The sequence below is a fragment of the Convolutriloba macropyga genome, chromosome 15, assembly GCF_964194025.1.
Source record: "Convolutriloba macropyga chromosome 15, txConMacr16.3, whole genome shotgun sequence".
Lineage (NCBI taxonomy): Eukaryota > Metazoa > Xenacoelomorpha > Acoela > Convolutidae > Convolutriloba > Convolutriloba macropyga.
Window position 1 is genome coordinate 43,704,156 of NC_134482.1, and position 27,476 is coordinate 43,731,631.

At 35.9% G+C, this 27,476-nt stretch overlaps 1 protein-coding gene across 1 annotated transcript; it reads right to left on the reverse strand.

The window, feature by feature from the left end:
• Positions 1–6,080: 6,080 nt before the first annotated feature.
• On the reverse strand, positions 6,081–9,832 carry LOC142354266 (uncharacterized). The gene is made up of 2 exons (XM_075406525.1): positions 9,469–9,832; positions 6,081–6,804 (listed from the first exon to the last, which is right to left on the reverse strand). Exons 1-2 carry the CDS (start codon positions 9,540–9,542, stop codon positions 6,342–6,344), a joined length of 537 nt encoding a protein of 178 aa, XP_075262640.1. The 5' UTR covers positions 9,543–9,832; the 3' UTR covers positions 6,081–6,341.
• Between the last annotated feature and the right edge of the window lie 17,644 nt (positions 9,833–27,476).

Here is a 27,476-nt window from a genome sequence, read left to right on the forward strand (position 1 = left end):
TGGCCGGTCTAATTTTTGAGTAAAATTTACTTGATGCAAAAAAAATGTTCAGCTTAACTCCCGCCAACAAGGTTTGATTTTTATGCGATTCAAACTTCTGTGTGGGTACTCTTGACTTTTATTTTGCGTAGCATGTTGTAACCACTGAGCTAAATGGGTTTTGTTGTAATTGCCTACAAACCAGCTTAAAAATAAATAGTGTGTATACTACTATAGTATTTACTATTTATAAGCTACAAAAGTAGGACATTACTCTGCTCAGACTTAATTTTGGCGTATGAGTAAACTTCAGACTATGCAGGATAAGTTTAGTCTGGGCGAACTCTATGACCTCAATATAATCAGAATGACGAAATACTCTGCATAAAGAAACTTAAAATATTCTAGAGATACAATGTTTCAGAACTGAGTTAAGTTTTAACTCATGAAATGTGCTGGTTCAGCGCTGAAGTCCGGGTGAAAGGTATGTGTGTGTGTGTGTGAAAAAGAAAGAGAGAAACTTGGTGTTGGGGGTGGGATGGGGGTTGGTGCGGTCAAAATTGATTCGATTTGCAGTCAAAGCAATTTTTGCTAATGAGCTCACGAAGAATAATTTTTAGTGCGAGTTTTTATTCTTCATCAATCTTTCACCAAATATAATGTATTTTAAGGTCAAATGATTGACAACCAGGATATTCGCTTGAATTATGGCGAAGTGAAAATCCACGCAAGGAAAAAACCTTAAATGTTAAAAACGTTGAAAAAATAATTTAGATCAATTTCATCAATCAAGTCGAAGTCTAGAGTCTTAATCATCAGATTATTAAAATTAATTTAATAATTCAGATTATTAAAATTTAAGTTAATCTAATTCAGCTTCGCTACTGAAGAACACTATGTGCATACTGGAAAATTCGGAGAGATTTTGGTTTCAAATAAAAAAGCACTGTGCACAGCAAAACGTATGTTTTTGCCATTTTAGGGCTTTTTGCGTTTTTTCTTTGAGTGCGGAGGGCTTGGGTCACTGTTGACAGAAATGAGTTATCACTGTTGATACGAAGTTCAATTCTCCCTTAGTTTTTCTCAGAATAAGAAAAAACACATTAAATCTGGGCCAGAATGGATGAATTTTGTCACTAATTTTGACAGACAGTCTAAAGAGTTTCTAAAATAACGACAAGTCATTTCAACACAAAACCTGCCACAATTTTCTGCAATTATATGGAAACTTGATTCCATGAACTTTTTTATATCAACTGCTTTGAGAGTCAGTTCAAAAATTAAATATCTAAATCAACCCTTGCTACGAAGAGGTATCTCCTATTTGTGTTTTTAATCTAAAATAAGTAATGCAAAAAGCGTTCAAGCAATTAGTTGTTAAGTTTTCTTTTCATTTCAGTCTAATTCGTAGCTAATGAATAAACCATGGAAACTAGATGCTGTTGTTGAAAAAAAAGGTTGGACGAGGACAAGTGATGATTAGAGACAACCATTGACGAAAAGCTCATTTATCGTTACGCAAGTTTACAGATAATATTTTCAGCTAAAAGTGACGAATAATTCCAAATAATAGCGAGTTTGAACCCAAATTTCCTCGACTTCACAATTCTTGTATAACAAAGTTTTTTTTAAGAAAACGAGATAAATTTTTGAAATTTCTCTACAGTTTAATGGAATCGAAAAGAGTTATAAAACAGAATGTAAGATCCCGGGTTGACCACAATTAAAGTAGCTTACAAATTATTAAATGCCATATTTGGAGTTCATGGATACTTAGTAAAAACACAACGATTATAAAAATTTTTGGGTTTGGCTGACAAACAGCGCAAAGGACCACCTGTAGTTCCAGAACAATGGTTCTGTGCATTAAATTTCAAAATTCTGTACAATACTTTTATGGTATTTTACTTACCACAAAACACGATAAAAATGTTTAAGGACCCTTTTATGGTAACAAAGTTTCCATTAAAAAAGCTGTAACATAAAATGCCGAACTTTTTCGGTTATTTCTCAAATAAATTTGGAAGCTCAGTTTATATAAAAATAGCCGTACAAGACATTTAACGCCGGTTGGCGCGAAAGCAACGACTAGCTAGGTAAAAAATTGAAATACGTGTTACGCAAAACCAGATTTTTGTTCGTATAAAAGTGTTGGCCGATACGTTTTAGCAATCAATTCCAATCTGACAATCACACTAAAAACTCGAAACGCATTTTCCATCAGTTTTTGTGGCAGAAAAAATTTAACTAGCGCACTGATATCTGCAAAATTTTAAGTGTTGAAAAATTCCCATACGGGAGTTTGTATGTGCATATTTGTTTGTATTTGAATCTTAGAAAACATACAGCTTATGAATTTTTCCATTGAACATTTTAGCATATATGATTTCAATTACGGAATACAGATTTGTATAATGGTACTGATACTTCAGGCAATCAGAATAACGTAAAAAAAGAGGCCCCGGGTTATTTTTTGAAATTAAGATTTTTCTGTCAGTGTGATGGTGAAGCCACAATGAGATGCGGCGACCTTCTTTATCGCCAATAAGTTTCAATCATTACCTCTGGTACCGAAATCCTAAAATGGCGCCACGAACATGATGAAACCTACCATAATAACTAAGCATGCTTCAACTAAACCAAGTAATTCGTCATGAACCAGAAATCCATACAATTTCTGGGCGAAATTTTGCCAATTCTTGGTATTAGCATGCCAAAAGAACAATATAAAATGATGGATTTTAGAGCAAACGCCAAACCAATAATAGGATAAGACCACATGACGCTCCCAAACATAAACGAACACGTGAACCGAATTCAACCGACAAACATTGATATAAATGATGTCAAGAAAAAACTGCTGGACAACTTCTAAAATTCAGATAGCACTAACAAAACGCATAAGTATTTTTTACAACATAAAACTGAAAAACAGCCACGCAGCGGTCAAAAAGAAAATAAAGACAAGTATCAGCAAAACTATAAAAAAGACCTGACACTTAATTTGACATAATCATTAGCAAATGACCATGCAGCACTCTAGGTAAAAAGAAAAACCTATTCATAATTGTGGTGGTTTTAACTACTAACAAAGACAATTGTGTAAAAACGAATCCAGATAATGCAATGGGCCTAGATGGGAAAATAGCCAAAGACCAAGCATAAATGCCAAACATAGAAAACATAATAGCAAGGATTTCAATTGAAAACCTGGAGAACAATAAACTTAAGCTATATTTAGCATCTAGAAATCTGAGAAACGTTTCCGAATATAAACAAACAGACAACCCAAAAAACTGCATATTTACTATGATAGAAGGAAAAATGACCAGTCATTGCAGATATTGGCCCAATAAAAACGAAAAAAGATGCCATGCTGGCGTTCGAGTTGAGTTTGGAAACAGATATCAAAAACCAGGCAAGCAACCTCCTCACATTTAATGAAGTGCGTGAAAATTTATAAACAAAGATACAGAAAACTGAAATTTGGTATTTAAAACTCTTTTATTCAGAATTAATCAAGAATTACAAACAGAATATTGCGGACCAATTCCGCATAGACATACAAAAACTTCTTACGCGTACCTATCGAACGATTTTTGATTTAGACTAAAAACCCGCAAAAATCAGCAAAGCTACAGCCTGAATTAACTAAAGTGCAGTCATGATTACAAACAGTGGTTACCCAAAAACTATATGCAGATAAAGCAGGTTTAGCGATGTTCTTCACTCACTTTAGCGGCGTAATTTGAGCACAACTTAAACTGGGAAAGTGAAAGGAAACATGCAAATTTCGAGTCCAAAGACCCACTAAAAAGTATAAACCAGTGGTAAATACAATACTGTAGAGTATATCAACACAAAAGGCACAGTAGGAAAAATTTAAATAGCGAATTTACAAGTTTAACAATAAATATTAAATAACGCTGGCAAGGAAACCAAAGTTATAGTTAAAAATGATGAAACATAGAACAAATATAGCGCGACGTAGATTATTAACTATCTATCATAGCACCTATAAAATAAAATTAGACAATCGGAAAAAAACCACAAAAAATGAAAACCCGGAAACTCCATTCTGGCTAAGGAGAAGGACATCTTGAGAACAAACAAACAACGCTCATCTTCAACACCTGGATTTTTTGATCAAAGACAGTCTGAAGACTGATTTCATTTTTCCTACAAGAACGGTCGAGAGGAAATTTACTAACTAGAAAAACTGCTATGAGGCTCATAAAACATTAGTTCCCGACATAACGAAAGGATATTCCGCAAAAAAACCGTTCTTAAGAAACCAGCAAAACTGTAAAACTTGCATCGCACCGACACCTCATGCTCCCGAAAGATCTAAGCCAGAAGAACAGAAAAAGTTCAACCAGCAGAGATGAACCAACGATAGTTAAAGAAACGTCAGAAACAATGCTATAACTAAGAATGCTCAAAACAATCCGGGGAATTGACCAAGAACCAAAAATCTTTAACAACTATTTGTGGGATTGCGCCAATAAATGGTACAGACATGCCGCATAGAGCTAAGGAATCGTTAAAAATTACTTTGACGGCAATCACAGACGTTGAAGAGAAAACCAGGACCGAGAGGCAAAAACATCAAGCGTTGTAATGAAGCAACATATTCCAGTGAAAAAAAAACAGGCAAAATGGAAACAAAAACGAATAATGAACAGGGATGAAGAAACATGAACAATAGTAAACAGAAAAGAAAATTAGCATCTATAAATCTGAGAAACGTTTCCGAATATAAACAAACAGACAACCCAAAAAACTGCACATTTGCTATGATAGAATGAAAAATGACCAGTCATTGCAGATATTGGCCCAATAAAAACGAAAGAAGATGCCATGCTTGCGTTCGATTTGAGTATGGAAACACATATTAAAAACCAGGCAAGCAACCTCTAACTTTTAATTAAGTGCGTGAAAAACTACAGACAAAAATACTCAAAACTGAAATCGGGTATTTGAAACTCTTTTACAGAATTAATCAAGATTTTGAAACAAAATTTTACTGACCAATACTACACAGAAATACAAAAAACTTCTTACGCGTACCGATCGATAGGTTTTTGAATTAGACAAACAAAAAACCGCAAAAATAACCAAAGCCAAAGCCAGAATTAATAAAAATGAAGTCATGATTACGAAAATCGGCTGCCCAGAAACAATGTGCAGATTAAGCACGTTTAACGAGGTTGTTCACTCACTTCGGCTATGTATTTTGGGCACACCTTACAGTGGGAAAGTTTATCATGCAAATTTTGACTCCAAAAATCCACCAAAAAGTATAAACTAGTGGTTCATACAATAACGGCAAAAGTAAGTATATCTACACAAAAACCATAGTGGAGAAATTTAGAAAAAAAGGTGCCATTATATCGGCAGTGAAAAGCAGAAAAAGAGACAACAAGTCCATATTAGATATTCGTATTAGTTCAAGACACCCCCGAGTTGAGAAAAAGCGACTAAACTGACGCAAGAAGCGTCATTTTTGGACGGTTGTGGTCGGTTTTAAGAAGAAGAAAAATTTTTTTATTTTGCTGGCTAAGAAGAATAGCCAGCAAATTTTTTTATCATTTTTTCGTAGGAATTGTTTTAAGAAGTGTGGATTATTGTCGTTTTCGATGTTTTCGTCGGTAATATATGTAATAAAAGTCCATTACTGTCATTTTTGTCGCTTTGATCCCAGAATTAGAACCGCAACCACCCCCCCCATCCAAAGCTTCCTATGATTTAATCTAATTTAAGACCAAAAACTGAAAATGAACAGATCATTTGGGCAAATTGCGTTATTTGGTGAAATAAATGAGTCAAAAACAATAATTTAAGTTTAATAAATAGATTGCGAATCAAATTTCTGACTCAAAAATTGTGGCCACGAGTTAGCCTGTCATCCATCGGACTATTTTCGGGACCATTTTGTTTGTTCGTTGTCGTATCGTCAAATAAACTTTTCTCATAGCAGAAAGTGCAATTTTTTGAGTTTGACCAGAACTACAACCCTGTTTGACGAATTATTCGCCCTGATTGTCGCACCAGGATACAAAAAAGAACCCGCTGAAATTGGGGAATTTAATGATTAAGGATTTTCACAATAACCAAGAAAAAAAATTAGCAGTTTTTAATTGAGAGTTCTGATAAATATAGTTGAATGGTCCCAGTTCAAATTTCCGACAACAATAACAAATTATCAATATAAAAATTTACACCGAAAGCTGCTAGAAAAAATCACAAAAATTTCGTAATAAAAGAGTGGGGGTTGGGTGCAAATGAATAAAAAGTGAAAAATGGGTACACGTTAGTGATGGGCGAAACAGAAATGGTTCAAGCTTTATATGCAAAGCAGACTATTGAACAACTACTGTTTTGAAGTAATTTTCAGGCAGGACAAATTGATAAAATGCTTCAACAATATTGACGTTTTCAGCTCCGAGCTTCTCAAAATATCCTTTGCAATCGGCTCCAACTAACAAAATGTAATTCGTACAATTGTGACTTGCTTTAATCGTCTTCAAAGCAAACTCGATCAATATTTGACCGATATTTTGACCTCTATGGTCTTCGCCGACAAAAACGTCCGAAATGTACGCCTGGCAACCGTTAAACGTGCTGTAACTGAAATGCAGTCCCAAAAAGCCGACTGGTTGTTTAGTAGAAGAATCGCAAGCTGTGAAAAGACGGTACAGGTTGCTTTTGATTGCGTCTTGAATTTCTGCAACTGATGGTCGGTTTTCGGCTATTCCGTTGAACGTTTTGTCGTTCCGCTCGAGGTGTTGAAAATACTGCTCAAAAAGTTGTAAAATTGGTTCCCTAAAAAAATCAAAAGTGTAGTTTTAATCAATTCCCGAAAAACACCTGGGATTTTCCCATTGTAGTACCCCATGAATTTATAGCCCCCCATTATGGTATAATTACCATAATTGGGGGACCTAAAGGTTATCTGACCACTAAGCTGGGGTGGGGGTGGGGGGGGGGGCTATAATAGGAAAGACCCAAACATCCGACTACGAGTTTATCACACTCATTTATCGGTACTGTTACTATATAAGACGGTACTGATATAAAGATTACGTTAACTTGTAGTCTAATCACGGCAGTGTGGCGTAAGTTATGCCACTGATGTAATCGCAATTTCAACAGCAGTTCAATTTATTCAAGGCTGATCCATTCTGACCCCCCCCCCCCCAAAAAAAACAGCTTAGTGGACAGATATCTTTTACGCCCCCAAGAGTAAGTGCTCATTTTTTGAAACAGGAACGTGCTATATAACAACACGAAATTTGTAAGTGGGGGGCATAGAAAACAGCGAGGGGCGAAACAAAAGATCCTTCAACACAGCGATTTACACCAAAATTGGCTGAGAAGGAGAACTAATCAAAAAGTAAAATGTTGATGCCCGTCTCATTTTTTAAAATGAAGACCGCATCTTGAAAATTGGAGGACAACACATCAAAGCACAGTTGTTCTACAGCAAACATCCAACCTCTACTTTTTTACAGAAGGAGAGAGAAAAAGAGGACAGAATAATGAAAAAGCTGACAAAAGCTGCAAATACGAAAGTGATAAACAGTTTAATGCTCACCAGCAGATTTTCACAATAATTTACCTAACAAAAATCTCGACAAGCCTGGGAACAATTTTATCAATTGCAAAAAAATTGCTCAATATACAAGCTAATTTGAGTGGCATGAAGTAGTTTGAGTTTTGGTTCTTGGAAAAGTGGGAAAGATCACAGAGGTTTTGACAAAAATAGGTAGAAACATGAATATCAAGACCGCTTCGAAGCCATTAAAAATGATCCCATATTAATCTTGAAGTGATGAGCTGAGTAGTTTTTTTCATTATATTCAATGTTGAGAAAAAATGATATAAATTTGGTAGAATATTGAAAAAAAACTAACTCATGAACCCACTTTATTTTCTATAGATCCTTTGAAAAAAACTTGTTCTTATTCTGAAATTTAACTTGAGCCTTGAATTTTTTGTTTCTCTGTTACTTAAAATGAAAAATTTCCCTTTCCAAAACAAAATTTGTCTGATAATTGTCTAAAGGTCTCAACAACATAAATATACTAAAACAAAGTTTTCACTCAATTAGCTCGATAACTTTTTAACCTTATTAAGATTTATGTATTCAGTTTAGAAACTTCAAAACAAAATACTGTTTGCATAAAAAATATCGTTTGCTTTCAGTTTAGAAGGTTCAAAACGAAATATCGTTTGTATAAAAAATATTGTTTGTTTTCATCTTAGAAACTTCAGAACAAAATATCGTTTGTATAAAAAAATCGTTTGTTTTCAGTTTAGAAGCTTCAAAACAAAATATCGTTTGTATAAAAAATATTGTTTGTTTTCATCTTAGAAACTTCAGAACAAAATATCGTTTGTATAAAAAAATAGTTTGTTTTTAGTTTGGAAGCTTCAAAACAGAATTTTGTCTGTATAAAAAATATCGTTCGTTTTCAGTTTAGACACTTCAAATTAAAATATTGTTTGTCTAAAAAATACCGTTTGTTTCTAGTTTAGAAACTTCAAAACAAATGATCTTTCGTATGGTAAAATGTCGTTTCTTTTCTGTTTAGAAACTTCAATTTAAAAAATTTTAAAAGGTTTAGCTAAAGAGTATGAGCACGAGCGATTCAAATATCTGCTTTTGTGTAAATTAAAACTTAATTCTGGCAAAAAAGGCGATCAATTTCAAGGTGTGCAATCTGCGCAATATCATTTACAAGAGCCAATAAAAATAATTCAAGTAGATGAATTTAATCGTGCGGTTATCACTTTGCTGATTATTTGCAAATCAAATTACCTGATAAGCTTAGTCAAACGAAGAAATTTTTTTTGTGTTTTCATAGACCATCTTGTTTGACTTATAGTTGTAAATATCACTCAAACTATATAAGCACCCAGTTTAAAAGTGTGTTGGCGTTAAAAGTATTATTTTAGAGTTTTGCTTTTTGTTGAAAAAGTAAGAAATAATTTTTTTGCTGCAAATACAAAGGTGTGGAAGAGTTGATTGCTCACGCGCAGGAGACTTGCTAATTTGCCCAAGAAAACCCTTAGCGGGGTTAATTTTACGAAAAATATTAAAATTGTTTATAAACACTAATGTTTTTGGAACTGTACCCGAGGAACGCCCTCGTTTATGTTAGTCCACAGTGATTTTATCATTCGAATTTGATGCAATCTAAAAAGTGAGCTTATAAAACATACAGATAAAAAATGACTATTTTGTTTCTTTTCATGCAATCAGTCGTAATTATTCTTTGCTCAGATAGGCCATGCAAAAAAAACCGCTGCCGAAGTCTGTCAGGCTGAAGAATCGTTTTCGAGCAATACGACTCGGTATGTTGCACCGGACCCCGTGTCGCGACCATGTCGACCTATAGTTAATGCCTGTTTTGGGTCGCGGACCTCATCCTGAGTTTGACCCCTTATCTTTGGGGGGGGGGGGGTGATTTCAACTCAACTTACGTTAGAGTCCCTTCCTTTTCGCATAATTCCAGCCTGATATGCAATCCAATATTAGTTGCTATATCTTCCATCATGTCCTCGGAGGACACGAATCAAAATGATTTTGAGTAGGCAATAATTTGAAATCAGTAACAAGACAACTTCAGTTGACAAATGATACGTGAAACAATATTATTATTCAAGGATTAAATTAATGTCAATTTAAGAAACGAAAATAGGCTGGCATATTAAATCGTAGAACTACAAGATTTTATTCAAAAACAAATAGTTTTCTGGTTAGTTTTGACATAATAAAGAGCCTCCATGTGTCTACTATATTTAATCAAATTTCGTAGTACAAATTCTACAACACATCTAAATTTTGATGTTGTTATGTAAACAATAGTTATGATACTGTTTAATTAAGTTTCGAGTGTATTGACTGGAGTAAAACAATAGTTGCTTGTTTTGAAAGAAAATAGTACTAGATTTAAACCCCGTACTAAAAGTACTGGTTAAAGTTCAAACTAGCAATTATTAAGCGTTTCTCATATTATCAAAATGGTGTCATTGAACCCCGGGCCAATGTTTCACCCTTACTCCAACTCTAATTAGCGGGGATTAGGGTGTAATACGTTTTCCACTCCTATTTATTGGGGAAAGGGGTGGAAAGGGTGTAATTTTAAAGTGTAAAAATAAGAAAAAGAGTGTAAAAAAGAGTTTAATATTAAGTAGAGAATGTAATCAGAAAGAGAGTAAAAATAAGAGTTTTCAATTTTATTCCACGCATAATTCTTAAAAACACACTTAAAAAAACACTTAAATATTACTCTTTCACCCTTATTAAGCGGAGAAATAACGGTGTAAAAAACTTTTTTTCACGCTCTGTACACTCTTGGCACTCAAATAATACTGTTATCATAAAAATGTGCTTTATATTTCGTACATGACCTTCAGAGATGAACAGAGCCGGAACAGAGTGACTCGAGAAAAAATGCAAGGCCTACTTTACCAGGGTCGAGCGCTGGACTTTAGAAAATATATTAAAAGTATAGTGTGGGATCAATTTTAACTTTACTTACCCTCTTCTTCCGACTAAATTTAAGCGAAAGTCTTATAATTCTGGAACTTTCCTAACCGATGAAGGTTATAATTCTGGAACTTTCCTAACAGATGAAGCTCGAGGAAATATTTAAGGATCGAGGAACTTTTTTCTTTTTTGATGCAGGAAATTAAGTCCAGTATGGTCTTTAAAGGTTATAAATCAGGAACCTTCCTATCCGATAAAGATCGAGGAATTATTTATGGCTCGAGGAACTTTTTTTTGATGCAGGAAATTAAGTCCAGTATGGTCATTAAAAGTTATAATTCAGGAACCTTCGTATCCGATAAAGATCGAGGAGTTACTTATGGCTCGAAGAACTTTTTTTTCTGATACAGGAAATTAAGTCCAGTATGGTCTTTAAAAGTTATAATTCAGGAACCTTCCTATCCGATAAAGAACGAGGAATTATTTATTGCTCGAGGACTTTTTTTGTTTTTTGATGAAGGAAATTGGAACCAGTGTGGTCCTCGAAGGCTATAATTAAGGTACTTTCCTAGCCAATAAAGATTGAGGAATTATTTAAGGATGCAGAAACCTTTTTCTTTTTTGATGCAGGAAATTAAGTCCAGTATGGTCTTTAAAGGTTATAATTCCGGAACCTTCCTATCCGATAAATATCGAGGAATTCTTTGTGGCTCGAGGAACTTCTTTCTTTTCTGATGCAGGAAATTAAGTCCAGTATGGTCTTTAAAGGTTATAATTCAGCAACCTTCCTATCCGATAAAGATCGAGGAATTAGTTATGGCTCGACGAGCTTTTTGTTTTTTGATGAAGGAAACTGGAGCCAGTGTGGTCCTCGAAAGCTAAAACTTAGGTACTTTCCTAGCCGAAAAAGATCGAGGAATTATTTAAGGATCGTGGAACTTTTTTCTTTTTTGATGCAGGAAATTAAGTCCAGTATGGTCTTTAAAGGTTATAATTCAGAAACCTTCCTATCCGATAAAGATCCAGGAATTAGTTATGGCTCCAGGAGATTTTTGTTTTTTGATGAAGGAAACTGGAACCAGTGTGGTCCTCGAAAGCTAAAATTTAGGTACTTTCCTAGCCGAAAAAGATCGAGGACTTATTTAAGGATCAAGGAACTTTTTTCTTTTTCGATGCAGGAAATTAAGTCCAGTACGGTCTTTAAAGGTTATAATTCAGGAACCTTCTTATCCGATAAATATCGAGGAATTCTTTATGGCTCGAGGAATTTTTTCTTTTTTGATGCAGGAAATTAAGTCCAGTATGGTCTTTGAAGGTTATAATTCAGGAACCTTCCTATCCGATAAAGATCGAGGAATTAGTTATGGCTCGAGGAGTTTTTTATTTTTTGATGAAGGAAACTGGAACCAGTGTGGTCCTCGAAAGCTAAAATTTAGGTACTTTCCTAGCCAAAAAAGATCGAGGAATTATTTAAGGATCGAGGAACTTTTTTTTGATGCAGGAAATTAAGTCCAGTATGGTCTTTAAAGGTTAAAATTCAGGATTCTTCCTATCCGATAAAGATCAAGGATTTATTTATGGCTCGAGGAACGTTTTTTGATGCAGGAAATTAAGTCCAGTATGGTCATTAAAAGTTATAATTCAGGAACCTTCCTATCCGATAAAGATCGAGGAGTTACTTATGGCTCGAGGAGTTTTTTTTGTTTTTTGATGAAGGAAACTGGAAGCAGTGTGGTCCTCGAAAGCTAAAACTTAGGTAATTTCCTAGCCGAAAAAGATCGAGGAATTATTTAAGGATCGAGGAACTTTCTTCTTTTTTGATGCAGGAAATTAAGTCCAGTATGGTCTTCAAGGGTTGTAATTCAGGAACCTTCCTATCCGATAAAGATCGAGGAATTAGTTATGGCTCGAGGAGTTTTTTGTTTTTTGATGAAGGAAACTGGAACCAGTGTGGTCCTCGAAAGCTAAAACTTAGGTACTTTCCTAGCCGAAAAAGATCGAGGACTTATTTAAGGATCGAGCAACTTTTTTCTTTTTCGATGCAGGAAATTAAGTCCAGTACGGTCTTTAAAGGTTATAAATCAGGAACCTTCCTATCCGATAAAGATCGAGGAATTAGTTATGGCTCGAGGAGTTTTTTGTTTTTTGATGAAGGAAACTGGAACCAGTGTGGTCCCCGAAAGCTAAAATTTAGGTACCTTCCTAGCCGAAAAAGATCGAGGACTTATTTAAGGATCGAGCAACTTTTTTCTTTTTCGATGCAGGAAATTAAGTCCAGTACGGTCTTTAAAGGTTATAATTCAGGAACCTCCCTATCCGATAAACATCGAGGAATTCTTTATGGCTCGAGGAACTTTTTTCTTTTTTGATGCAGGAAATTAAGTCTAGTATGGTCTTTAAAGGTTATAATTCAGGAACCTTCCTATCCGATAAAGATCGAGGAATTAGTTATGGCTCGAGGAGTTTTTTGTTTTTTGATGAAGGAAACTGGAACCAGTGTGGTCCTCGAAAGCTAAAACTTAGGTACTTTCCTAGCCGAAAAAGATCGAGGACTTATTTAAGGATCGAGCAACTTTTTTCTTTTTCGATGCAGGAAATTAAGTCCAGTACGGTCTTTAAAGGTTATAATTCAGGAACCTTCCTATCCGATAAAGATCGAGGAATTAGTTATGGCTCGAGGAGTTTTTTGTTTTTTGATGAAGGAAACTGGAACCAGTGTGGTCCTCGAAGGCTAAAATTTAGGTACTTTCCTAGCCAAAAAAGATCGAGGAATTATTTAAGGATCGAGGAACTTTTTTGATGCAAGAAATTAAGTCCAGTATGGTCTTTAAAAGTTATAATTCAGGAACCTTCCTATCCGATAAATATCGAGGAATTCTTTATGGCTCGAGGAATTTTTTTCTTTTTTGATGCAGGAAATTAAGTCCAGTATGGTCTTTAAAGGTTATAAATCAGGAACCTTCCTATCCGATAAAGATCGAGGAGTTACTTATGGCTCGAAGAACTTTTTTCTTTTAAGATGCAGGAAATTAAGTCCAGTATGGTCTTTAAAGGTTATAATTCAGGAACCTTCCTATCCGATAAAGATTGAGGAACTATTTATGGCTCGAGGAGTTTTTTTGATTTGTGATGAAGGAAGTTGGAACCAGTATGGTCCTCGAAGGCTATTTTTTAGGTATTTTCATAGCCGATAAAGATCGAGGAATTATTTATGGCTCGAGGAACTTTTTCCATTTTTGATGCAGGAAATTCAGTTCAGTATGGTCTTCAAGGGCTATAATTCAGGAACCTTCCTATCCGATAAAGATTGAGGAATTACTTATGGCTCGAGGAACTTTTTCCTTTTTTGGTGCAGGAAATTAAGTCCAGTAGGGTCTTCAAGGTTTATAATTCAGGAACCTTCCTATCCGATAAAGATCGAGGAATTATTTGTGGCTCGAAGAGTTTTTTTGTTTTTTGATGAAGGAAATTGGAACCAGTGTGGTCCTCGAAGGCTATTATTTAAGTATTTTCATAGCCGATAAAGATCGAGGAATTATTTATGGCTTGAGGAACTTTTTCCATTTTTGATGCAGGAAATTCAGTCCAGTATGGTCTTCAAGGGCTATAATTCAGGAACCTTCCTATCCGATAAAGATCGAGGAACTATTTATGGCTCGAGGAACTTTTTTCTTTTTTGATGCAGAAAAATAGGTCCAGTATGGTCTTAATAGGTTATAATTCAGGAACCTTCCTATCCGATAAAGATCGAGGAATTATTTACGGCGCGAGGAGTTTTTTTGTTTTTTGATGAAGGAAATTGAACCAGTGTGGTCCTCGAAGGCTATTATTTAGGTATTTTCATAGCCATTTTGATGCAGGAAATTCAGTCCAGTATGGTCTTCAAGGGCTATAATTCAGGAACCTTCCTATCCGATAAAGATTGAGGAATTACTTATGGCTCGAGGAACTTTTTTCCTTTTTTGATGCAGGAAATTAAGTCCAGTAGGGTCTTCAAGGGTTATAATTCAGGAACCTTCCTATCCGATAAAGATCGAGGAACTATTTGTGGCTCGAAGAGTTTTTTTGTTTTTTGATGAAGGAAATTGGAACCAGTGTGGTCCTCGAAGGCTATTATTTAAGTATTTTCATAGCCGATAAAGATCGAGGAATTATTTATGGCTTGAGGAACTTTTTCCATTTTTGATGCATGAAATTCAGTCCAGTATGGTCTTCAAGGGCTATAATTCAGGAACGTTCCTATCCGATAAAAATCGAGGAATTATTTATGGCTCGAGGAACTTTTTTCTTTTTTGATGCACGAAAATAGGTCCAGTATGGTCTTAATAGGTTATAATTCAGGAACCTTCCTATCCGATAAAGATCGAGGAATTATTTATGGCGCGAAGAGTTTTTTTGTTTTTTGATGAAGGAAATTGGAACCAGTGTGGTCCTCGAAGACTATTATTTAGGTACTTTCATAGCAGATAAAGGTCGAAGAATTATTTATGGCTCGAGGAACTTTTTCCTTTTTTGATGCAGGAGATTAAACCCAGTACGGTCTTCAAAGGTTATAATTCAGGAACGTTCCTATTCGATGAAGAGAGAGGAATTAATTATGGATCGAGGAGTTTTTTTTGGTTTTTGATGAAGGAAGTTGGAATCAGTGTGGTCCTCGAAGGCTAATATTTAGGTATTTTCATAGCCGATAAAGATCGAGGAATTATTTATGGCTCGGGGAGTTTTTTTGTTTTTTGATGAAGGAAATTGGAACCAGTGTGGTCCTCGAAGGCTATAATTTAGGTACTTTTATAGCCGATAAAGATTGAGGAATTATTTATGGCTCGAGGAAATTTTTCCTTTATTGATGCAGGAAATTAAGTCCAGTATGGTCTGCAAAAGTTATAAATCAGGAACGTTCCTATCCGATGAAGATCGAGGAATTATTTATGGCCCGAGTTTTTTTGTTTTTTGATGAAGGAAATTGAAACCAGTGTGGTCCTCGAAAACTATAATTTAGGTACTTTCATAGCCGGTAAAGATCGAGGAATTATTTATGGCTCGAAGAACTTTTTTCTTTTCTTATGCAGGAAATTAAGTCCAGTACGGTCTTCAAAGGTTATAATTCAGGAACGTTCCTATTCGATGAAGATCGAGGAATTAATTATGGCTCGAGGAAATTTTTCCTTTATTGATGCAGGAAATTAAGTCCAGTATGGTCTTCAAAAGTTATAAATCAGGAACGTTCCTATCCGATGAAGATCGAGGAATTATTTATGGCCCGAGTTTTTATGTTTTTTGATGAAGGAAATTGAAACCAGTGTGGTCCTCGAAAACTATAATTTAGGTACTTTCCTAGCCGATAAAGATCGAGGAATTATTTATGGCTCGAAGAACTTTTTTCTTTTCTGATGCAGGAAATTAAGTCCAGTATGGTCTTTGAAGGTTATAATTCAGCAACCTTCCTATCCGATAAAGATTGAGGAATTATTTGTGGCTCGATGAGTTTTTTTGGTTTTTGATGAAGGAATTTGGAATCAGTGTGGTCATCGGAGGCTAATATTTAGGTATTTTCATAGCCGATAAAGATCGAGGAATTATTTATGGCTCGAGGAATTTTTTCCTTTTTTTATGCAGGAAATTAAGTCCGGTATGGTCTTCAAGGGCTACAATTCAGGAACCTTCCTATCCGATAAAGATTGAGGAATTACTTATGGCTCGAGGAACTTTTTCCTTTTTTGATGCAGGAGATTAAACCCAGTACGGTCTTCAAAGGTTATAATTCAGGAACGTTCCTATTCGATGAAGAGAGAGGAATTAATTATGGATCGAGGAGTTTTTTTTGGTTTTTGATGAAGGAAGTTGGAATCAGTGTGGTCCTCGAAGGCTAATATTTAGGTATTTTCATAGCCGATAAAGATCGAGGAATTATTTATGGCTCGGGGAGTTTTTTTGTTTTTTGATGAAGGAAATTGGAACCAGTGTGGTCCTCGAAGGCTATAATTTAGGTACTTTTATAGCCGATAAAGATTGAGGAATTATTTATGGCTCGAGGAAATTTTTCCTTTATTGATGCAGGAAATTAAGTCCAGTATGGTCTGCAAAAGTTATAAATCAGGAACGTTCCTATCCGATGAAGATCGAGGAATTATTTATGGCCCGAGTTTTTTTGTTTTTTGATGAAGGAAATTGAAACCAGTGTGGTCCTCGAAAACTATAATTTAGGTACTTTCATAGCCGGTAAAGATCGAGGAATTATTTATGGCTCGAAGAACTTTTTTCTTTTCTTATGCAGGAAATTAAGTCCAGTACGGTCTTCAAAGGTTATAATTCAGGAACGTTCCTATTCGATGAAGATCGAGGAATTAATTATGGCTCGAGGAAATTTTTCCTTTATTGATGCAGGAAATTAAGTCCAGTATGGTCTTCAAAAGTTATAAATCAGGAACGTTCCTATCCGATGAAGATCGAGGAATTATTTATGGCCCGAGTTTTTATGTTTTTTGATGAAGGAAATTGAAACCAGTGTGGTCCTCGAAAACTATAATTTAGGTACTTTCCTAGCCGATAAAGATCGAGGAATTATTTATGGCTCGAAGAACTTTTTTCTTTTCTGATGCAGGAAATTAAGTCCAGTATGGTCTTTGAAGGTTATAATTCAGCAACCTTCCTATCCGATAAAGATTGAGGAATTATTTGTGGCTCGATGAGTTTTTTTGGTTTTTGATGAAGGAATTTGGAATCAGTGTGGTCATCGGAGACTAATATTTAGGTATTTTCATAGCCGATAAAGATCGAGGAATTATTTATGGCTCGAGGAATTTTTTCCTTTTTTTATGCAGGAAATTAAGTCCGGTATGGTCTTCAAGGGCTACAATTCAGGAACCTTCCTATCCGATAAAGATTGAGGAATTACTTATGGCTCGAGGAACTTTTTCCTTTTTTGATGCAGGAAATTAAGTCCAGTATGGTCTTCAAAAGTTATAAATCAGGAACGTTCCTATCCGATGAAGATCGAGGAATTATTTATGGCCCGAGTTTTTATGTTTTTTGATGAAGGAAATTGAAACCAGTGTGGTCCTCGAAAACTATAATTTAGGTACTTTCCTAGCCGATAAAGATCGAGGAATTATTTATGGCTCGAAGAACTTTTTTCTTTTCTGATGCAGGAAATTAAGTCCAGTATGGTCTTTAAAGGTTATAATTCAGCAACCTTCCTATCCGATAAAGATTGAGGAATTATTTATGGCTCCAGGAGATTTTTGTTTTTTGATGAAGGAAACTGGAACCAGTGTGGTCCTCGAAAGCTAAAATTTAGGTACTTTCCTAGCCGAAAAAGATCGAGGACTTATTTAAGGATCAAGGAACTTTTTTCTTTTTCGATGCAGGAAATTAAGTCCAGTACGGTCTTCAAAGGTTATAATTCAGGAACGTTCCTATTCGATGAAGATCGAGGAATTAATTATGGCTCGAGGAAATTTTTCCTTTATTGATGCAGGAAATTAAGTCCAGTATGGTCTTCAAAAGTTATAAATCAGGAACGTTCCTATCCGATGAAGATCGAGGAATTATTTATGGCCCGAGTTTTTATGTTTTTTGATGAAGGAAATTGAAACCAGTGTGGTCCTCGAAAACTATAATTTAGGTACTTTCCTAGCCGATAAAGATCGAGGAATTATTTATGGCTCGAAGAACTTTTTTCTTTTCTGATGCAGGAAATTAAGTCCAGTATGGTCTTTGAAGGTTATAATTCAGCAACCTTCCTATCCGATAAAGATTGAGGAATTATTTGTGGCTCGATGAGTTTTTTTGGTTTTTGATGAAGGAATTTGGAATCAGTGTGGTCATCGGAGACTAATATTTAGGTATTTTCATAGCCGATAAAGATCGAGGAATTATTTATGGCTCGAGGAATTTTTTCCTTTTTTTATGCAGGAAATTAAGTCCGGTATGGTCTTCAAGGGCTACAATTCAGGAACCTTCCTATCCGATAAAGATTGAGGAATTACTTATGGCTCGAGGAACTTTTTCCTTTTTTGATGCAGGAAATTAAGTCCAGTATGGTCTTCAAAAGTTATAAATCAGGAACGTTCCTATCCGATGAAGATCGAGGAATTATTTATGGCCCGAGTTTTTATGTTTTTTGATGAAGGAAATTGAAACCAGTGTGGTCCTCGAAAACTATAATTTAGGTACTTTCCTAGCCGATAAAGATCGAGGAATTATTTATGGCTCGAAGAACTTTTTTCTTTTCTGATGCAGGAAATTAAGTCCAGTATGGTCTTTAAAGGTTATAATTCAGCAACCTTCCTATCCGATAAAGATTGAGGAATTATTTATGGCTCGATGAGTTTTTTTGGTTTTTGTTGAAGGAATTTGGAATCAGTGTGGTCCTCGGAGGCTAATATTTAGGTATTTTCATAGCCGATAAAGATCGAGGAATTATTTATTGCTCGAGGAATTTTTTCCTTTTTTTATGCAGGAAATTAAGTCCGGTATGGTCTTCAAGGGCTACAATTCAGGAACCTTCCTATCCGATAAAGATCAAGGAATTGTTTATGGCTCGAGGAAATTTTTTTTTCTTTTTTGATGCAGGAAAATAAGTCCAGTATGGTCTTAACAGGAAATAATTGCGGAACCTTCCTATCCGATAAAGATCGAGGAATTATTTATGGCGCGAGGAGTTTTTTGTTTTTTGATGAAGGAAATTGAAACCAGTGTGGTCCTCGAAAACTATAATTTATGTACTTTCCTAGCCGATAAAGATCGAGGAATTATTTATGGCTCGAAGAACTTTTTTCTTTTCTGATGCAGGAAATTAAGTCCAGTATGGTCTTTAAAGGTTATAATTCAGCAACCTTCCTATCCGATAAAGATTGAGGAATTATTTATGGCTCGAGGAGTTTTTTCGGTTTTTGATGAAGGAAGTTGGAATCAGTGTGGTCCTCGAAGGCTATTATTTAGGTATTTTCATAGCCGATAAAGATCGAGGAATTATTTATGGCTCGAGGAACTTTTTTCTTTTTTGATGCAGGAAATTAAGTCCAGTATGGTCTTTAAAGTTTATAATTCAGGAACCTTCCTATCCGATAAAGATCGAGGAATTATTTAAGGCTCGAGGAGTTTTTTGTTTTTGATGCAGGAAATTGATTCCAGTATGGTCCTTTCAGGGGCTGAACAAAACTATTCACGTCACTTTAACATTCGACAGTGCATCTTCAAAGCAGATTTCGAGATATCCTTTGCAAAGCAAGCTCTAGACTAAAACAGCTCTGGAACTTTTTTGACGAGACGACCTCAGCGTTAATTTACACTGGGAATAATCTTGCCTGGAATTCTTCTCAGACCCATTTTTCCTCTGAAATCTGGCGCTGGTGTACGTATCAAAAATTTGAAGTGGTTTGGATAAGTGTTATGAAAACAAACATGAACTCTGGAGCTCACTGACCTAAAAACGGTTTTTGCGCAAAATTTGTTGTAGACAGTTTTAGAAGAGCAGTTATTGAACACTGAAGCTCGGAAATACTCAAGCGATGCTTGATTTAATTCTATGACATTGCTAGTGAGGTACTCTAATGTGTTATTACAAAAAAGAAAACAGTATCTTTTGCAATCGGCTCCAATCAACTGAAGTTGGTCAATTAAATTTAACTATTACTGATTTATGCAGTGAAGAAAAATGAACCAAAAATCAAGGTAGATTGTAGGAATAAAAGAAAGTTTACTGAACTGCAAACAAGACGTAAAAGAATTGATTCAGGTATAGTAAAATAGCAAACTAAAAATTTGAATAACTTGAATCAGATTACGGTTGTTTTCTTTTTCAACTGTTCTGAGCTGCGTTACCAAGTTGAAAACAACTCAATTAGCCTGTAGTTTCAAAAAAAGAATGAAAACCAAAAGAAAAAGAACTTTTTGCAGCAAAAAATATTGGAAATCAATCCCTTGATTTGAATGTGAAATTGCCGAAAGTTGTTGCAAACAACCCTTTTACGCTTTGAGTAAAAAAGCAGACAATTAGGCCACAAAAACTCCTTTTCGTTATTACTGGTGTAATAGAAGTAAAACTCGCGATCAATCAATTTATATTTATTTTTCTTCTGTTTCGGAGCACGTCGTTTTTTTTCATAAAAATTAGCATCAAGTTCGTACGGCTGCTCAAGTGTTTTCTTATGTCTTAGTACTCCTGCATAAAAATTTCTATTAGTCATCGACCTTTGCCAATAAGCATTTCAAAATAGTTAGTTTAAATACAAAATGACGGCAAAACAAGCGTTTTGTTTACGCGGTTTATGACATCAGTCGGCCTCAAAAGAGAAGTTGGGACAAATTTTGCCAGTAGTATTAGCTATCCAGAAGACGTGCGCACAATGGCGGAGGGCGCGAGGCTTTCGGACCCGAACCTCAGTTCTTTATGCGAGCCACGGAATTGAAGTTTTCACGTACTTGAACAAAATCACGGGTCTCGAAGTTCTACGCTGAAAATTTATGATATTTGGATAAGCGCGATTGGCTCAACGTAGTCACATAACGCCTAATACATTACCAAATACGATTAGCAAAAACTGCGACCGATTATTTTGCTCTTGATGTTTTATCTTGTCTTTAACAACAACAAACAGAACACTGTTGAAATTATTACCCAAAAACAAGTTATTGGCGGTTGCGGTGTTCAATTAGATAAGATTATCTCTTACTGACGTAAAAAAACGTGAATCATAAGGTGCTCCCTAGGAGAAAAATGTAATTTAGTTTTTGTCGGCTAGACGAAGTGTACCGATGAGGGTGTACATCACGTGTTAGAAATTATCTACCATTCCCTCTCATGCCACCATGTAAAGCACTAGGTGGGATGAACTTGAACTTCCACTCTATCCTCAAACTCTTCCGCGATGTTAACTACATTATCTTTTTCAAGGCATCTAAAAAGTTCTTTTGCCGGTCAAAAAAAATTTGTCCTATTGTTTGACCAAATCGTAGCATGTATATTCCGTTGAGATTCGATGCGCTCGATTTCGGGTCTTTCCCATTATACCCCCGTGAAATTTCAGCCCCCTCATTCTGGTATAACTACCATGTTTGGGGGACTATAGGTTATCTTACCACTGGGGGGGGGGGGCTATTATGGGAAAGACCCCCAATTTTCATCAAACTCGAAGAACTGGCATCCATAGCAGAGACAATCTTACATAGACGGCAACCGTGACAAAGTATATGAAAAGGAATTCATGCCACTTCCTGGTAGTCCGGCCGAAAAAAATAACCTGTACCAAGATTTACAACTCGGTGTTAGCGAGTGGAGGAGAATTGTAGTTGATTCTGTTTTCGATGGTCAACTATAAAAAATTTCAATGCAGCAGCTTGAAATTCTAGACACGTTATTAAACCTAACTTACCCATCTCAATTTCATATTATTAGTAATCAACTTCATCAATGTCAGCAGCGTTGTTTATGCTGCCGTCTGCCTTAAAACACATGCTTTGGCGTTTTTTCGCAACGATGCCAGCAAACTGTTGACGTCAACTAATTGTTTGGCACACTTCAACCCAAACCAATTGTTTTCAAAACTTTCATCAACACTTGTTGCGATAATAGCAGTTAAATGAACTGCCGGGTGTAATAATTTTTAATGCCCGATCGACACTGGAAAAAACACTTCAGAATTAGACTACGAGTTTATCACCACTCTTTTATCGCCGCTGTTTACTTAGTAACAGTGGCGATAAAAGAGTGGTGATAAACTCGTAGTCTAATGCTGGAAACAGTTTGATAAATTTGAAGTCTAAAAAAACTTGTGTGGTTTGTGTTGTATGTGGTGTGGGTAGTACGCGTGTGGTGTGTGTGTTTGTAATGTGCGCGCGTCTGTGTGTGTGTGTGTATGTGGTGTGTGTGGGTGGCTTGTGTGGTGTGTGTGTGGTGTGTGTGTGGTGTGGGATGGTGTGTAGTGTGTGGGGTGTGTGTGTGTGTGTGTGGTGTGTATGTGTGTGGTGTGTGTGGCATGTGTGGTGTGTGTGTGGTCTGGCGATGGTGCGTGTAATGTGAGTGTTGCGTGTGTGTGTGTGTGCGTGTGTTGGTGTGTGTTTGTGTGCGTGTGTGTAAGTATGTATAAGTGTGTGTGTGTGTGTGTGTGCGTCTCTGTAAGTGTGTGTGTGTGTGTGTGGGTCTGTGTGTGTGTCTGTGTTTGCGTGCGTGTGCGCGTAAGTGTGCGTGGGTACGTCTGTGCGTGTGTGTGTGTGTGCGTGTGTGTTTGTGTCTGCGTTTGTGTGTGTGTCATTTTTGAGAGTGAGGTTAGTCAAGTATGATCAAAAAATTTATCGCGCGAATGAACAAAAAACTCGCTCCACTACTGGCGAAAAAGGACGTCAAGCACGCATTTCAGTTGAAATTGCATGATCGAATGAACAAAAACAGATTTGAAGTGATTGTGACGTCATATGGTTGTAACAAAAATCTCGACGCCGAAATAAAAAAGCATAGTAGGACAAGTCCTGACGTACAATTCAAAGAATTTTCATTAACTAAACAAAAAACTAGACCAAGAACGAACTATGTATGAATTGGGAAAAACCACTTCTAAAAAGAGAAATGGTGTGTGTGTGTCTGTGTTTGCGTGCGTGTGCCTGTGTGTGTGCGTGGGTACCTGTGTGCGTGCGTGTGTGTGTGTGCGTGAGTTTGTGTCTGTATTTGTGTGTGTGTGGGTGGGGCGCATGAGGACAAAATGAAGAACAAATCCGAAGAAATTTGACTTACTTTTGAAAATGTAATTATCCACAAAAAAATAAAAATGAAAAATCAATCAAACTGTGTAAAGTTGAAATGATCGCAACAAGTGTTGATTAAAATAATTACCACACGGTTGTTGTCGCCCTCGAAGTTATCATAAGACCTCAGCTTCGCCTCGGAGTTCGAAAACTTCTCGGTGGCGATAATAACCGTGTGGTAATATTCATTAGACTGAAGTTGTATTCCGATTTGGGCTACTAAAGCACCACAGATCACATCATGCCCCATTTTTACAGTAAAAAATAATCCCATCAAACAATCTTTTCGCATCAAGCAGAGAGAAAACTTTAAATCTACAAAAATTCAAAATGCACACGTTTTTTAAGTCTTTTACAAACTGTAATGAATGACAGATTGTTTAGAGAGCAAAACTATAGACCATCTTTTTGCGCTTACCAATTGAACTTAAAAGTAAAAAAGGCAGTAGTCAATTTCTTTTTTAGTAACGAGTAACCAATCAAAAAAGCAAAAGCTAAACTCTTGCAACCAAAATCAGTTTGCGAGGTTCAGCTCAATTTTCCTTATGAACAACAGTGCGTCATCGGCTAAAAAACACGTACAGAACTACTCGTCACGAAGCCCAGAGGTTCTGCATGCATTAAACCGACTTTTCTTCAATTTTTAATGCGATCACCATTATACAAACATGCTGCAAAACTCTTTAGAGAGCATTGAAAAACATAGTTTGCAGATTGTCAGAAAAAAGCCGCAGTAGCTGCGTAGATCTGCAATCTAAAACAAACAGTAAAAAAAGCAGATCCAAAATTTACACTTATCAATAAAGGATGAGATGTTACAATTCTTGATAAAGAATCTGTTTAAGGTAATGCTGCCTCTATTAGGTGCTCTCAAATAACCTTCATTTAGATTGACACACACTCTCTTGACGTTATCTCTGTGAATTAAAGTATAGAAGAGTCAATTTCAAAGTGAGAAAGTCATTTTTGAGAGTGAGGTTAGTCACGTGTGATCAAAAAATTTATCACGCGAATGAACAAAAAACTCGCTCGACTACTAGTGAAAAACGAAGTCAAGCACGCATTTCGGTTGAAATTGCATGAACGAATGAACAAAAAACAGATTTGAAGTGATTGTGACGTCATATGGTTGTAAAAAAAATCTCGACGTCGAAAAAAAGCATAGTAGGACAAGTCCTGACGTACAATTCAAAGAATTTTTATTAACTAAACAAAAAACTAGACCTAGAACGAATTATGCATGAATTGGGAAAAACTACTTCTAAAAAAAGAAATGGTGTGTGTGTGTCTGTGTCTGTGTTTGCGTGCGTGTGCCCGTGTGTGTGTGCGTGGGTACGTGTGTGCGTGCGTGTGTGTGTGCGTGTGTTTGTGTCTGTGTTTGTGTGTGTGTGTGTGTGTGTGTGTGTGTGTGGAGGCGCATGAGGACAAAATGAAGAACAAATCCGAAGAAACATGACTTACTTTTGAAAATGTAATTATCCACGAAAAAATAAAAACGAAAAATCAATCAAAATGTGTAAAGTTTTGAAATGATCGCAACAAGTGTTGATTAAAATAATTACAACACGGTTGTTGTCGCCCTCGAAGTTATCATAACAGCTCAGCTCTACATCGGAGTTTGAAAAATTCTCGGTGGTGATAATAACCGTGTGGTAATATTCATTAGACTGCAATTGTATTCCGATTTGTGCTACTAAACCACCACAGATCACATCATGCCCCATTTTTACAGTAGAAAATAATCCCACCAAACAATCTTTTCGCATCAAGCGGAGAGAAAACTTTAAATCTACAAAAATTCAAAATGCACACGTTTTTCAGGTCCTTTACAAACTGTTCTGAATTACTGATTGTTTAGAGAGCAATACTATAGACCATCTTTTTGCGCTTACCAATTGAACTTGAAAGTAAAATAAGCAGTAGTCAATTTCTGTTTTAGTAACCAATCAAAAAAGCAAAAGCTTTGCGAGGTTTAGCTCAATTTTTCTTATGAACAATAGTGCGTCATCGGCTAAAATAACATGTACAGAAATACTCGTCACGAAGCCCAGAAGTTCTGCATGCATTAAACAGTCATTTCTTCAATTTTTAATGCGATCACCAGTATACAAAAATGCTGCAAAACTCTTTAGAGAGCAATAAAAAACATAGTTGGCAGATTGTCAGAAAACAAACAGTAAAAAAGGCAGACAAAAAATTTACTCTTATCAAAAAAGGATGAGATGTTACACTTCTTGATAAAGAATCTGTTTAGGTTAATGCTAACTCTATTAGGTGCTCTCAAATAACCTTCATTTAGATTGACACACACTCTCTTGACGTTATCTCTTTGAGTTAAAGTATAGAAGAGTCAATTTCAAAGTGAGAAAGTCATTTTTGAGAGTGAGGTTAGTCACGTGTGATCAAAAAATTTATCACGCGAATGAACAAAAAACTCGCTCCACTAGTGAAAAAGGAAGTCAAGCACGCATTTCAGTTGAAATTGCATGAACGAATGAACAAAAAACAGATTTGAAGTGATTGTGACGTCATATGGTTGTAACAAAAATCTCGACGCCGAAAAAAAGCATAGTAGGACAAGTCTTGACGTACAATTCAAAGAATTTTCATTAACTAAACGAAAAACTAGACCTAGAACGAACTATGTATGAATTGCAAAAAAACCACTTTTAAAAAAAGAAAGGTTGTGTGTGTGTCTGTGTTTGCGTGCGTGTGTCCGTGTGTGTGCGTGGGTACGTGTGCGTGCGTGTGTGTGTGCGTGTGTTTGTGTCTGTGTTTGTGTGTGTGTGTGGGTGGGGCTCATGAGGACAAAATGAAGAACAAATCCGAAGAAATATGACTTACTTTTGAAAATGTAATTATCCACGAAAAAATAAAAATGAAAAATCAATCAAACTGTGTAAAGTTTTGAAATGATCGCAACAAGTGTTGATTAAAATAATTACCACACGGTTGTTGTCGCCCTCGAAGTTATCATAACACCTCAGCTCTACCTCGGAGTTTGAAAACTTCTCGGTGGCGATAGTAACCGTGTGGTAATATTCATTAGACTGCAATTGTATTCCGATTTGGGCTACTAAACCACCACAGATCACATCATGCCCCATTTTTACAGTAGAAAATAATCCCACCAAACAATCTTTTCGCATCAAGCGGAGAGAAAACTTTAAATCTACAAAAATTCAAAATGCACTCGTTTTTCAAGTCTTTTACAAACTGTTCTGAATGACAGATTGTTTAGAGAGCAATACTATAGACCATCTTTTTGCGCTTACCAATAGAACATGAAAGTAAAATAGGCAGAAGTCAATTTCTGTTTTAGTAAGCAATCAAAAAAGCAAAAGCTAAACGCTTGCATCCAAACTCAATTTGCGAGGTTTAGCTCAATTTTTCTTATGAACAACAGTGCGTCATCGGCTAAAATAACATGTACAGAAATACTCGTCACGAAGCCCAAAAGTTCTGCATGCATTAACCAGACATTTCTTCAATTTTTAATGCGATCACCAGTATACAAAAATGCTGCAAAACTCTTTAGAGAGCATTGAAAAAGATAGTTGGCAGATTGACAGAAAAAAGCCGCAATAGCTGCGTAGATCTGCAATCTAAAACAAACAGTAAAAAAGGCAGACAAAAAATTTACTCTTATCAAAAAAGGATGAGATGTTACACTTCTTGATAAAGAATCTGTTTAGGTTAATGCTAACTCTATTAGGTGCTCTCAAATAACCTTCATTTAGATTGACACACACTCTCTTGACGTTATCTCTTTGAGTTAAAGTATAGAAGAGTCAATTGCAAAGTAAGAAAGTCATTTTTGAGAGTGAGGTTAGTCACGTGTGATCAAAAATTTATCGCGCGAATGAACAAAAAACTCGCTCCACTACTAGCGAAAAAGGACGTCAAGCACGCATTTCAGGTGAAATTGCATGAACGAATGAACAAAAAACAGATTTGAAGTGATTGTGACGTCACATGTTTTTAACAAAAATCTCGACGCCGAAATAAAAAAGCATAGTAGGACAAGTCCTGACGTACAATTCAAAGAATTTTCAGTAACTAAACAAAAAACTAGACCTAGAATGAACTATATATGAATTGGGAAAAACCACTTCTCAAAAAAGAAATGGTGTGTGTGTGTGTCTGTGCTTGTGTCTGTGTTTGCGTGCGTGTGCTAGTGTGTGCGCGTGGGTACGTGTGTGTGTGCGTGTGTTTGTGTGTGGTGGGGGGCACGCATGAGGAAAAAATGGAGAACAAA

What these genes read in the sequence shown, in the direction of transcription:
- LOC142354266 (XM_075406525.1), bottom strand. Translation starts at nt 9,542, where the DNA reads ATGATGGAAGATATAGCAACTAATATTGGATTGCATATCAGGCTGGAA. An exon ending in GAAAAGGAAGGGACTCTAAC is followed by an intron (nt 6,805 to 9,468) that starts GTAAGTTGAGTT and finishes TGATTTTTTTAG; the next exon opens with GGAACCAATTTTACAACTTT.